This window comes from Phyllobates terribilis, unplaced genomic scaffold (genome assembly GCF_046119375.1).
Source record: "Phyllobates terribilis strain yellow unplaced genomic scaffold, ASM4611937v1 Scaffold_1__5_contigs__length_1240528914, whole genome shotgun sequence".
Classification (NCBI taxonomy): domain Eukaryota; kingdom Metazoa; phylum Chordata; class Amphibia; order Anura; family Dendrobatidae; genus Phyllobates; species Phyllobates terribilis.
The window spans coordinates 209,260,878-209,276,159 of record NW_027362761.1 but is presented as its reverse complement, the minus strand read 5'-3'; the positions used below and the strand labels follow the sequence as shown (position 1 = coordinate 209,276,159).

The 15,282-nt window shown below is 40.8% G+C and overlaps 1 protein-coding gene across 1 annotated transcript in view; it reads right to left on the bottom strand.

Annotated features, from left to right (window-relative positions):
* The window catches only part of LOC141166343 (fructose-1,6-bisphosphatase isozyme 2), a 49,559-nt gene extending 34,559 nt beyond the window's left edge, over positions 1–15,000 (bottom strand). The window contains exons 1-3 of the mRNA XM_073652934.1: positions 14,681–15,000; positions 12,459–12,621; positions 1,540–1,632 (exon numbers count right to left, since the gene is read on the bottom strand). Of these exons, the coding sequence (XP_073509035.1) occupies positions 1,540–1,632; positions 12,459–12,621; positions 14,681–14,850 (426 nt within the window). The 5' untranslated portion in view covers positions 14,851–15,000. The remainder of the gene's footprint in view (positions 1–1,539; positions 1,633–12,458; positions 12,622–14,680) is intronic.
* Positions 15,001–15,282: the final 282 nt, after the last annotated feature.

Here is a 15,282-nt window from a genome sequence, read left to right as displayed (position 1 = left end):
CAGGCAGTGGTATTTTGTTGCCCTCTGGGAGTGGGATTTAGCCATTTTCTGAGCTGGTTGTCAATCGAACACTACCATCAAAAACATTTAAGATGTCGGCTCCATGCATTAAATTTTACTTTTGTCTTTCAGGCAGGAGTATAATTGAAGCTCTGACTGGGGTCATATTTTGTGTATGGAGCACAGTGAGGGGCAATTATTCAGGGGCACAGTGTAAGGCAGATATTTTTATTCAGGAGCATTATAATGACATTTATTTTTAAGGGCATTGTGTTGAGATGCCATGCAGAAGACTGGAGAACAGAGAAGACTGTAGAAATGAGCAATGGGTGTGAAAAGTCATCATGGTGTCTGGACAAGATGGGGAAGGAAAGAAAGAGAACTCCAATTAGAGAAGATGTCACTTATAAGGTACCTTGATGTAAGTGCTCATTTGTGATACTAAGTCTTATCAGTACTGTGGTTCCTGTATGGTCTGCAGTTTGATGATGATTGGTAACAACAACTCCCAGTATCTACTTGCCATTGTTGTAGAGATACTGGGAGTTGAAGGTTCAAGCAATATAGTTGAATATGGGGCTGACCTGACATTACAATTGATCGCTATACTAAGGTAGGTGATGAATTCATGTACTGATGGTAGTACTGGTGCTGTATTGCTGTATTAAATGTGGTTCTGATGATGTAGTCATGTACTGATGATGGTTGTGTTGATGTATTTCTATACTGGTTGTCATCTTAGCGATGTACTTCTGTACTGTTGGTGGTTCTGGTAATGTATTTCTGTACTGTTATTAGTTCTGATCCTGTGCGCATGTAGCAATCCATAACATGATATATGGCAATGTATCATGTTAAGGATTACTACACCTGTATTTATGATAGGTGCATTAATTATAAAATTAAGTGTTGTAACATGCCAAATCCTAACAGCCTGTAATATACTCACTGTTCGGATTCGGTTTGGCTTGCCGGCTCCAGCAGTTTTCACATGACCACTCATATGCGATTTTTATATTCACTGTCACTTGCCATTTTCTCTTTCTACTTCTCTCAATGAAGCAGGGGCTGTAGTTTTTACTGAACATTGAGAGAATAAGGAAGAACAGCTAGTCGGCATGTGACCATAAGGCCACGTTCACACGTTCAGTATTTGACCTCAGTATTTGTAATATATGCCCCATTTTTCACCCACTCCTGGTTTTGGCTTACAAATACTGAGGTAAAACACTGAATGTGTGAACGTGGCCTTATTATGCAAAACACATGAGCCGTCACATGACGACTACTTAAATCGCTTAAGCTGTGTATACTGTAGGAGAGGGCCTCAAGACTGAATTTTTCCTCAAAGGAAAATCGACATTCGCCTCTCCAAAAAGTAAAGTCTTCAAAATGTGGCATCTAGGGACTTGAATTATTCCATATGAGCATTCATATGCAGTTATGCAGTTGCGCTGGACATTGTCCTCATTCCCACAATGCAATGAAAACATAATGACAGTCAAAGTCCAATCACCTTAAGCTAGTAAATAAGCTCACCTTTCGGTAAATAGCGAATATTGTTCCAATCGACGCTAAGCAGTCTATGTTGGAAGAACCATCAAGAGGATCAAAACACACAACATATTTACCCTGAAAAGAAACAATTACATTAATCATTTGTCATTTTTTGGACAAAATATATGTACAGATGCATCACGGCAGTTGGGAAAATATAACACAAGAGAAATAGATTCCTACGTAACCCTTTCACCCCCGGGCAATTTTTCATTTTTTTACTCCAAGAGCCATAACTTTTTTATTTTTCTGTCCGCATAACCGCATGAGGGCTTGTTTTTTTGTGGGTCGAGTTACACTTTTGAATGACATCATTAATTTTATCATGTGATGCGTTTTGTTTGTTTTTTTTATTTACCATATTCACTATACAGTAAAACTGATCTGGCAATATGATTCTTCAGGTCAGTACGATTACAGATGCCAAACGTGTTTTTTATTTTTTCTATTTAAGTGGTGAAAATAAAATGTGGAAATTTGCTTGTGTTGCCATTTTCTGAGACCCATAACGCTTTCAATTTTCGGGATACGGTGCTGTGTGATGGCCTATTTTTTGCACCCTTTTTACCAATACCATTTTAGGAAAGATGCGATGTTTTGTTAGCCTTTTATTGCAATGTTATGATAGATCGGACTTTTACAAATGCAGCGACACCAAATATGTGTATTTTTACATTTTTTTTTTAAAGTTTTATTTTTAAAAGGGACAAAAGTGCGGTGATTTGAAGTTGTGATTTTTTTTTTAATCATGATCTCCTATGAATGACAGCTACAAGCTGGCTTTCACAGGAGGATTGCAATGACAAGCACGGGCGTCTTCAGCAGACCTCTGGCCGTCATGGCAACCCATTGGAGCCCCGCAATAATGTTAAGGCCATGGCCCCACTATCAATATTTGGTCATTAGTCGGTCATTATTGTTTCTAAGGAATGGGAGCCAAGTCACCAATACTGCATTTATCACCCACTCCTGGGAAAAAATACTGACCGAATACTGAACAAATACTGATAGTGGGGCTGCAGCCTAAGGGTGCACCTCCCTGCCGGCGCGTGTTAAAACCTGCTGTCATAGATGGACAGCAGGATTTAACAGGGTAACTACTGCAGATGGATCAGAGCTCCACGAGTGCACCTGTCAGCAGGATTGCGCAGTAAACCACATACACTGCCAGGTGGGTGACGTTACACTAAGTAAAATGATACCTTTGTTGATGAAATCCGTCCTGTAGTTCTTTTGATAATCTTTATTTTCAGTTCTGCCATAATGAGATGCTCGTGCTTCAGGGCGAGACTTTATGGAGGGGCTGTAGCTGGTGCTCTACTTATGTATTCCTGTCTCTGGCCTCTGACAGGTCACTGTGCTTTCAGTAACCTGCCTACTATTTTAAATATTGCCGGCGTAATTTCTGTTCAAAAGTGAAAATTTATATTCCCCAACATGGCCGCCGCGGGCACCATTTTGCTTCAGGAAAAATAATTTGGGTGCAGCAATATGGCATTGCGCATGCGCAGTAGCATCTCTCGGCGATCGAGAAATGCTACTGTGCAAGCGTGGGCAATATTGCTGCAGACAAATTTCTTTTTCCTCTAGCAAAATAGCTTCTATCTATCACTTTGTGATGCTACTGTGTACACGCGGGCACCATTTTGCTAGTGGAAAAAGAAATTTGCCTGCAGCAATATGGCCGATCGCCGAGAGATGCTACTGCACATGCGCGGCGCCATATTGCTGCACCCAAATTCTTTTTCCTGAAGCAAAATGGCGCCCACACATGCGCAGTAGCATCTTGGCAACCAAAAGATGCTACTGCGCATGCGCGGGACGCGGCGGCCATATTGGGGGATGTAAATTTTCACTTTTGAACAGAAATTACACAGGCAATATTTAAAATAGTAGGCAGGTCACTGAAAGCACAGTGACCTGTCAGAGGCCAGAGATAGGAATACATAAGCAGAGCACCAGCTACAGCCCCTCCCTAAAGTCACACCCCGGAGCATGAGCATCTCATTATGGCAGAACTGAAAATAAAGATGATAAAAGAACCACTGAACGGATTTCATCAACAACAGTATCATTTTACTCAGTGTAATGGCGCCCACCTGACAGTGTATGTAGTATACTAAGCACAATCCTGCTGGCAGATGCGCTTTAAGGCACAGGATTAAATCAGCCATCATCTGCCAGGAAAGATGCGGGCTCGGGGTGTGAAAGCCTGCATCAAAGGCAGGGACATGACATATGATGTACATGTACATCATGTGTCATGAAATGGGTTAAGATCACAAAATTTGTCTTGCATTTATAATGTATTAGTTTAAAGTCTCATTTCTACTAATTTTAGCTCATATGCTCAACGACATGCACTCAATATTGAAATTGCAAAACCAAGAAGAAAAAGTCGTGGAATTATGGAAATCACACGATTAATAAATATGTTAATAATATGTAAATAATGAAAAAATTGGAAACAAAATTTTAAAAACATCTTGATTTACTCAGTATTGACTGTGAGCACCACACAGAAATCCCTGCACTTACATGCCTCAGCTACTATCAATGAGATTATTAATGGTTGTCTGAGGAATGCTCTGCCACGCTGACAGCACTTGGGCACAGAAATCATCATGATCTGCTGGCAGCTACCTTTCCAATTGCCAATCAGTGACATCCCAGATGTGAAAATGGGGGACAATTCTGGAGGCGTGTAAGTGTGTGTATTTCTACGTGCGGTGCTCATACTCGATAATGAATAAATCAATGTTTTGAAAATTTTGTTTCCATTTTTTCATCATTTGCATATCATTAACATTGATCCTGTGATTTCCATAATTTCAAGACTTCTTGGTGCAGCAATGTCTATGTTGAGGCGTGTAGCTGAGACAAGGCAACTCCTTAGAGTTCATTAGTCATTTTAGGCAGCAGAGCCACCAGCTGGTAACTGATAATATGACATACTGGTACATTTGAATTAAAGAGAATCTGTCACCAGGTTTTTGCTACCGCATCTGAGAGCAGCATGATGTAGTTGCTGCATTTTGATAAAATCCCTCTTTTCTCTGATGCAGATCTAGCAGTTCTCTGAATGCTGAGCTCTATATAACCTATAACCCCGCCCACATCACTAATTGGCAATTTTCTATGTACACTGTACATGGGCAGAAAGCTGCCAATCAGTGGTGGGGTCAAGATTATACAGAGCTCATGAATATAGAGGACTATATAGAAGCAGGTTTACTAGTCCTCCAGTGATATTCTGCTGCTAATAAAGCAGTGAATTCATAAAAAAGCTTCAGCAGGCAGCCCAGTAAGTGACACATTGCTGGAATCAGGGTCTCTGTCACTACATCATGCACAAAAACCTGGGGACAGATTCCCTTTAACTTTCAACGTCAGACACATTAATATATAATTTTATAAAGAGCAGTGGATCTCCATTTTTTATTACTAGATTTTACAAATGTATCCAATTCATATAAATGGCTATAAAATAAATGCCCGTGCATCTAAACCTTTTGATTTTATAGTGTTTTTTCACATGACAATAAGCGTGGCTTTCCGACCATCATCGTGATGTAACAATGTCCTTGTAGATATTTACTCACAGCTATTTAAATTTTAGTACAAACACAAATCATTAACCAAAAAGCCATAAGTCGAGTAATCCATAAGTAATCCTGGAAAAGTGTACTTTGCTTTATTTGTAGAAAGTATTGTGTTTGCTTGTTATGCAGTGTGTAACTGCAATGATGTCATTGCTCCCATCACATGACAGGTAAATGATTCATAACAACCTGGGCTTCTTCCTGCAATGTCCTGTGTGGTTTGCTCAGAAGTGACAGAACAGAGGTACTATGTGCATTTAAAACAATTCAACTTCTTTCAATCAGCAGTTAGAAATACATATCTCACAGTAAGATGTGGGTCAGTGCAGCAAAAAAAAAAGGAAAATTATATATTTCTGTACATACAATCATTCAATATCTTTAACTCTACTTACAAAAACAGCTATTGAAACCTGCTTGACGGGTGTAGGCAGGGGCAGATTAAGAGTAGCCAGGGCCCTGTGCAATTTAGAAGGTGTGCCCACCCCCCAGGTACCCAATGTATCACATGACAGTATTGCAGGCTCATACTGTATATAAGCAGCTATGTGCAGGCACATACTGTATATAGGAGACTATATGGGGGTGCATACTATATGTGCCTGCACATAGCTGCCTATAAACAGTATGAGCCCATATATAGCCTCCTATATACCAGTATGAGCCCGCATTTAGCTCTCTAGATACAGTATGAGCCCCCGCAAAGCCTCCTAGATACAGTATGAGCCCCCACATAGCCGCCTATATACAGCATGAGCCCCTATATAGCCTCCTAGATACAGTGAGCCCCCGCATAGCCTCCAAGATACAGTATGAGCCCCCGAAAAGCCTCCTAGATACAGTATGAGCCCCCACATAGCCGCCTATATACAGCATGAGCCCCTATATAGCCTCCTAGATACAGTGAGCCCCCGCATAGCCTCCTAGATACAGTATGAGCCCCTGCAAAGCCTCCTAGATACAGTATGAGCCCTCATATAGCCTCCTATATACAGTATGAGCCCCAGCATAGCCTCCTATATACAGTATGAGCCCTCATATAGCTTCCTAGATACAGTATGAGCCCCTGCAAAGCCTCCTAGATACAGTATGAGCCCTCATATAGCCTCCTAGATACAGTATGAGCCCCGCATAGCCTCCTAGATACAGTATGAGCCCTCATATAGCCTCCTATATACAATATGAGCCCCAGCATAACCTCCTATATACAGTATGAGCCCCCATATAGTCTCCTAGATACAGTATGAGCCCCCACATAACTCTTTTGTTTTAATCTAAAATGAATATATTTTGAATTTTTAAGTGGATAAATTTGTTAGCTAGTTATTGATAATCCTCGGATATAGATCTGTTTTTTGTAAACTGGTCCACACGCACACGTAGACACACACACACACACTCACATACACACACACACACAGTCATGCAGTCACACACACCCATGCAGTCACGCATGCAGTCATGCACACACGCAGTCTTGTACACACACACAGTCAGACACCAGCAGGCATGCACACACACGCTCATACACACACGGTCATGCACATGCAGTAACGTATACACATACAGACTTGCACATATACAGGTCATACACCAAAATACATATAAAACAGACATATCACACATACATAGATATACACAATCATATGCACACACAGGCACACTGTGTCACACACGCATATGTCACTCACTTTCCTCCGGCTTGACTCCTGTCCAGCTCCTCTTCAGTGGGAAGCAGCAGTGCAGGGCTCACTGCATGACTTCACTTTAGCAGACACGGCCGCACATAGGGCCGTGTCTGCTAGCTGTGACGCAGCTGGGCAAGCACACAAACAAGTTTTAAAGGTGCAGTGCTGGCCTGGCTGAAGAAGAAGCAGGCGGCCCAGCACAACTGCTAGGGGAGCAGCCACCCCTGCCCGCCGGGATATGTGCGCAGCATAGGTGGCGCACAAGACATTACAGTGAGGGCAGTCTGGCCATGGGCCCCCCAGAACCTCGGGCCCCGGGAGGTAGCCCAGATAGCCCTCATTATAATCCGCCAATGGATGTAGGTAGCATCACATTCCATGTTTATTACACAAATATACAGTACAGACCAAAAGTTTGGACACAACTTCTCATTTAAAGATTTTTCTGTATTTTCATGACTATGAAAATTGTACATTCACACTGAAGGCATCAAAACTATGAATTAACGCATGTGGAATTATATACTTAACAAAAAAGTGTGAAACAACTGAAAATATGTCTTATATTCTAGGTTCTTCAAAGTAGCCACCTTTTGCTTTGATGACTGCTTTGCACACTCTTGGCATTCTCTTGATGAGCTGCAAGAGGTAGTCACCGGAAATGGTTTTCACTTCACAGGTGTGCCCTGTCAGGTTTAATAAGTGGGATTTCTTGCCTTATAAATGGGGTTGGGACCATCAGTTGTGTTGTGCAGAAGTCTGGTGGATACACAGCTGATAGTCCTACTGAATAGACTGTTAGAAATTGTATCATGGCAAGAAAAAAGCAGCTAAGTAAAGAAAAATGAGTGGCCATCATTATTTTAAGAAATGAAGGTCAGTCAGTCCGAAAAATTGGGAAAACATTGAAAGTGTCCTCAAGTGCAGTTGCAAAAACAATCAAGCGCTACAAAGAAACTGGCTCACATGAGGACCGCCCCAGGAAAGGAAGACCAAGAGTCACCTCTGCTTCTGAGGATAAGTTTATCCGAGTCACCAGCCTTAGAAATCGCAGGTTAACAGCAGCTCAGATTAGAGACCAGGTCAATGCCACACAGAGTTCTAGCAGCAGACACATCTCTTCAACAACTGTTAAGAGGAGACTTTGTGCAGCAGGCCTTCATGGTAAAATAGCTGCTAGGAAACCACTGCTAAGGACAGGCAACAAGCAGAAGAGACTTATTTGGGCTAAAGAACACAAGGAATGGACATTTGACCAGTGGAAATCTGTGCTTTGGTCTGATGAGTCCAAATTTGAGATCTTTGGTTCCAACCACCGTGTCTTTGTGCGACGCAGAAAAGGTGAACGGATGGACTCTACATGCTTGGTTCCCACCGTGAAGCATGGAGGAGGAGGTGTGATGGTGTGGGGGTGCTTTGCTGGTGACACTGTTGGGGATTTATTCAAAATTGAAGGCATACTGAACCAGCATGGCTACCACAGCATCTTGCAGCGGCATGCTATTCCATCCGGTTTGCATTTAGTTGGACCATCAATAATTTTTCAACAGGACAATGACCCCAAACACACCTCCAGTCTGTGTAAGGGCTATTTGACCAAGAAGGAGAGTGATGGGGTGCTACGCCAGATGACCTGGCCTCCACAGCCACCAGACCTGAACCCAATCAAGATGGTTTGGTGTGAGCTGGACCGCAGAGTGAAGGCAAAAGGGCCAACAAGTGCTAAGCATCTCTGGGAACTCCTTCAAGATTGTTGGAAGACCATTTCCGGTGACTACCTCTTGAAGCTCATCAAGAGAATGCCAACAGTGTGCAAAGCAGTCATCAAAGCAAAAAGTGGCTACTTTGAAGAACCTAGAATATAAGACATATTTTCAGTTGTTTCACACTTTTTTGTTAAGTATATAATTCCACATATGTTAATTCATAGTTTTGATGCCTTCAGTGTGAATGTACAATTCTCATAGTCATGAAAATACAGAAAAATCTTTAAATGAGAAGGTGTGTCCAAACTTTTGGTCTGTACTGTACATACAGTATATCCTTGCACAAAGCAGCTTTACAGGATATTATCATTAAATAGGTGGTTCAAAGTCCAAATTAATTTTCTTCCTAAATCCCTATCTACTTAATGCCATAAGCTAAACTATTTTCCAATGTACTTGAATTAAAATTTCCCTATCCTTCCCTAACTATACTACCATCTAAACAGCTTTTCTTTTTTCCTCCACTTATCTTCGTTTAATGGGCTGGGCTAGTCCCTGCACGCTATGCACTGTGTGATATGTACTAAGACAGTGCGCTCTCTGTTGCTGGCTCAGATCAGCAGTGAGCCGACAGGAGAGCGCATTGTCAATAGCAGAGATCAGTGACGTCACTTGCGGGGGTGGCGCTGGTCTCAGCACTCTGTTGCTGACTCGTAACTGCTGATCTGAGCTGGCAACAAAAACAAAATTGTCATTGTGCACATCGCACAGTGCACAGAATGCAGGGACTAGCCCAGCCCCTGAAACGAGCGTCACTCATGACTCTTCATTTCAGCCTCTGTCCCCAGATGACGCTTTGTTTCAGTATCCCAGCATCACTGTAGTGCAGCGATAGTGCAATTAGAGAAGGATAGGGAGTTCTTAATCAATTCAAGTATATTAGAAAATAGTTTCGATTTTGGCATTAAATAGATAAGGATTTAGGAGGAAAATTGAATTGGACTTCAGACCACCACTTAAAAAAAAAAAAAAAAAAAAAAAAGCACGACAAAAAACATAACATACATACAAGTGCTTCTCACTAATATGCTTGTGTACAGCACTCTGTGAACAGCCAGCTTCTTCAGCAATGACCTTATGTGGCTTACCCTCCTTGTAGAGTGTGTCAATTACTGCATACTCGACATCTGTCAAGTCAGCAGTCTTCCCCATGATTGCGAAGCCTACTGAAACAGACTAAGGGACCTTTTTAAACGCTTAGGAAGCCTTTGCAGGTGTTTTTTGTTAATTATTCTAATTTACTGAGATAATGACTTTTGTGTTTTCATTGGCTGTAAGCAATAATCATCAACATTAACAGAAATAAACACTTGAAATAGATCACTCTGTTTGTAAAGACTCTGTAGAATATATGAGTTTCACTTTTTGTATTGAAGAACTGAAATGAATTAACTTTTTGATGATATTCTAATTTAGTGAGAAGCACTTTGTATATACTATATGTATTATCCTGCCATCCTACTCCTCCTTGCCTCTATGCAATTTTAAAGTACAATTCAAAGAATAAACTAAATGAGAAAAACAGTTCTATATTTCCCTGGAGATTCACAAAGAGTTAAAGAGAACCTTTCACAAAACGTTTCATGTTGAACTGGACACAGGATGTTATAGTGGCTGCAGAGAGTTTTAAAAAGTTACTTTTTTTTATTTCTCCTCGTTGCAGAGATATTAGCAATCAAATATTTGGCACCTAATGCGTTACCTTTTGTTAAGGCCAAATGGGTATTAGTTAGTTGTCACTGGCACCCGGTACTTATGCCTCCTGTAGGACGCTGACCAATCATAAGCAGGCAGCAACATAGAAGTGCAGAAGTATCTGTGAAGATGTCATCAGTGTTACATGACCCCCTCGTCCGTGGGTCCTGGCAGCCAAAGTGTGCAGCCTAAATAAGCACTGAAGTCATATTACACAGCACAGAAATTTGGAGCTATTTACTCCAGTCTACTATGTCTTGGTGCCAGTCTCCAATAGGTGTATACGGCCGGAAATTATGTACAACAGAGAACACTGTGCCTCCGTCTGCATCATTATTGTCAATGGCACCGTCAGCACATACACCTGAATCCTGCTTTTCTGGGTTTGGACGTAAGCCCCGACGGAGCCACTGAATGTAGGGTCAAACACTAAGAGAACATACTTTAGAAAATGACATTGACCTGTCTATCATGGCCAATACCTGTACTTTGTACATTTACAGTAGTGTTCAAAATAATAGCAGTGCAATATGACTAACCAGTTTTTGGTATACATTATATTACCACATGTCAAACAATTTACCAGTTGGTCCAGTAGATTCTAAGAAAACCAATAGACTCAGCATTCATGATCTGCATGTTTTAAGTCTGTGTATTTGAGTAATTAATTGAAAGGGGGTGTGTTCAAAATAATAGTGTGGAGTTCAATTAGTGAGGTCAATCATTCTGTGAAGAAACAGGTGTGAATCAGGTGGCCCTTATTTAAGGGTGAAGACAGCACATGTTGTACATGCATTTCTCCTTGAAAGCCTGAGAAATGTGGGTCATTTGAGACATTGTTCAAAAGAACAGCATACTTAGATTAAAAAGTTGATTGGAGAGAATACAACTTATAAAGAAGTGCAGACAATGATACATGATCTCCAATGCTTTAAAATGGAAAGCAAAACGAGAGAGACGTGGAAGAAAACAGAAGGCTATCATTCGAATGGATCAAAGAATAGCCAGAATGGCAAAGGCTCAGCCAATGATCAGTTCCAGGATGATCAAAGACAGTCTCAAGTTACATGTGAGTACTGTGACCGTTAGAAGACGCCTGTGTGAAGCTAATCTCTTAGCAAGAAGTCCTTGCAAAGCCCCACTGTTAAAAGAAAAAAAAACATGTACTGAAGCAGATACAATTTTCCAAAGAACACATCAACTGGCCTAAAGAGAAATGGAGAAACATTTAGTGGAGTGATGAAAGTAAAATTGTACTTTTTGGGTCCAAGGGCCGCAGACAGTTCGTCAGACGACCCCCAAACTCAGCACGCAAGCCACAGTACACTCTGAAGACAGTGAAGCATGGTGGTACAAGCATCATGATATGCGCATGTTTCTCTTACTATGGTGCCGGACCTGTTTACCACATATCAGGGATCATGGACCAGTTTGCATATATTAAAATACTTGAAGAGGTAATGTTGCATTACGCTGATATGCCCTTGAAATGGGTGTTTCAACAAGACAACGACCCTAAACACACCAGTAAACGAGCAAAATCTTGGTTCCAGTCCAACAAAATTGAGGTTATGGAGTGGCCAGCCCAATCCTCGAACCTTAACCGGATAGGACACTTGTGGGGTGACAACAAAAATGACGTTTCTGAGGCAAAGCCAACAAATGCCAAAGATTTGTGGGATGTAGAGAAAGTATCCTGGGCTGGAATAACATTTGACAAGGGCCAGTGTTGGTTGACTCTATGCAACATAGATGCGAAGCAGTTCTAAAAAACTGTGGGTATATAACTAAATATTAGGTCAGTGATTCACAGGAATGCTAAATCCTCAAAAAAAGTACATATTGTGAGTTTGTAAAGACAAATGCAGACAATGCTATTTTTAGAACAGCCCAATTTTTGTTATTTTCTGTAAAGTAATTAAAAATTATATACATTTCTCTTCACGTTTTGAATTAGGAAACAGTGTGCAATGTTCCCAATGCATGGAAATAAAAACTACAGTAGTATAAAGATTTGATGTGCTTAACTCCTTTTGAACACACTGCTATTATTTTGAACACTACTGTATGCATGCTCTGTACATTTATACATCCACACACATCTTATGCTGGAAGTAGTCATTGCACATCACAATACCATGATTACTGACTCTCATATCCTTTGGAGTAATGATGATTTCCTTGTTTTCCTCAGAAACCATAGCACACGTGGAATAAGAGGATTTCAGCATGTTAATCACAAGATCATTAGACAGAACATCCAATTTCTTCACTTCATCGCCAGTTACATTTACACTTCCAGCAATCCCAAACCTGAATGTGACAGAAGATCAAGCAAGTCAGAGAGAAGATATTAAAACCTGGTCTTAAAAATACATTTGTATAATAATGGCAGCGATAGAACCCGAATTTCTCATGGGCCCCATAGCAGCAGTACAGGGAGACACAGTTACCCTGCTTGGGGCACGCTGATACAGTTAAAAGTAGCGTAGCTCCTGGTGGGGCCCTCAGCGCAGGCTCCGGGGCGGCCGCACCTTCTGCCCCCCAGTAGCTACGCTAATGTCTGTATGTGTTTTGTGTATACATGTGTGCTTGTATGTGCTCTGTGTATTCATGTATCATATATACAGGTGCATCTCACTAAATTAGAATATGACTTTGGTGTTGATAAAACACAGTGGACCTACACCAGCAGATGACATGGCTCCCCAAACCATCACTGATTGTGGAAACTTCACACTAGACCTCAAGCAGCTTGGATTGTGTGCCTCTCCACTCTTCCTCCAGACTCTGGGACCTTGATTTCCAAATGAAATGCAAAATTTACTTTGCATTTACTTATGTGTGTCAATGACTGCCTTCTGGACATCTGTCAAGTCAGCAGACTTCCACATGATTGTGGAGCCTACTAAAACAGACTAAGGAACCTTTGTAAACGCGTAGGAAGCCTTTGCAGGTGATTTTTGTTAATTATTCTAATTTACTGAGATAATGACTTTTGTGTTTTCATTGGCTGTAAGCAATAATCATCAACATTAACAGAAATAAACACTTGAAATAGATCACTCTGTTTGTAATGACTATATATAATATGAGTTTCTCCTTTTGTATTGAAGAACTGAAATAAATTAACTTTTTGATGATATTCTAATTTAGTGAGATGCACCTGTATAATAGAAACAAGTGCACCAATTCTGCATTTATCACCCACTCGTGGTTTTGACTCCCACTCCAGAGAAAAAAAATACTGACCGAATACGATAGTGGGACCGTGGCCTTAGTATCACACAGGTGAGAGACCCTGTGGCAGTTTAATAATCCAATCACCTGTGCAATACTAAGAAAATAATGAAAACATAAAGTGTTGGGGGCCATGAGGACTGGAATCGGGAAACACTGGTCTATTGTGTATGGGGACCTTAAGAGGTGCCCAATTCATTAAGAGAGACACATGCTTCTTCATTAATTTGGTACGGGGGCATTCCAAAAAATGAGTCAGCAAATATAATCCAGTAATGGGCTGGAATACATTTCTGCTATAACTTATGTCACTTTCTGGCATAAATTATAGGAAATCTGTTGGGTTGTGTTAGGCTTTACACACTTCAGAAATTAATTGGATTAATAGGTTAATACACTGTGTGCAGAATTATTAGGCCAATGAGTATTTTGATCACACGATACTTTTTATACATGTTGTCCTACTCCAAGCTGCATAGGCTTGAGAGCCAACTACCAATGAAGTAAATCTGGTGATGTGCATCTCTGTAATGAGGAGGGGTGTTGACTAATGACATCAACACCCTATATAAGGTGTGCCTAATTATTAGGTTACTTCCTTTCCTTTGGCAAAATGGGTCACAAGAGAGATTTGATGGGCTCTGAAAAGTCCAAAATTGTGAGATGTCTTGCAGAGGGATGCAGCAGTCTTGAAATTTCCAAACTTTTGAAGCGTGATCACCGAACAATAAAGCGCTTCATGGCAAATAGCCAACAGGGTCGCAAGAAGCGTGTTGGCCAAAAAAGGCGCAAAATACAGTTAGGTCCATATATATTTGGACAGAGACAACATTTTTCTAATTTTGGTTCTAGACATTACCACAATGAATTTTAAACAAAACAATTCAGATGCAGTTGAAGTTCAGACTTTCAGCTTTCATTTGAGGGTATCCACATTAAAATTGGATGAAGGGTTTAGGAGTTTCAGCTCCTTAACATGTGCCACCCTGTTTTTAAAGGGATATATTCCAGTTTCATTATGTGCTTGGAAGCAAAATAACAAAAGCCGACATGACAATGACAAATGCAGTTTAGTATAGACAGATTTCCATGTTGTTACACAAGGTCATACTTCTAATTAGAAAAGACTCACATATGAGCGATGCCAGCTTTCCTCACGGCAGAAGAAATGGCTTTTATAGCAGTCAGCATGGAATTAAGAAGTTGCGTCAATTCTCCAGTCCCCTTTGCTTGTCTTCCCCTTTCCATGACAAATCGAGTAAGGGTTAACATATCTGTTTCAAATGGGCTTCTGTCCGACATCTTGCTGAAAATTAGTGAGCTTAGTCCACAGAAGAAATTGATAAACTCGAATGGTGCTTGTTGCTTTCCTGCAGCTGCTCCAACTATCCACACTCGAAATACTTCACCAGTTGGTCTTCAGGAACATGTGACCCTGGGGGATTAAATATCATAGCAGCAACCCACACGCTGTCTGTGAGCTGAGGTATGGCCTACATGGAGTTTTCATGCTAGGTAGGGATAATCCACCTCATATATTGTGAATATTCATCAGAAATTAGATCTTTAAGGCCATGTTCACACATTCAGTATTTGGTCAGTATTTTACATCAAGATTTATAAGTCAAAACCAGGAGTGGGTAGTTTTTGGGTACATTTGGTGGAATATAAAACTTTACATCATTGCAGTTGTTATATTATTAGTCCTAAGTTATTTTGCTTTGGTTGCACACT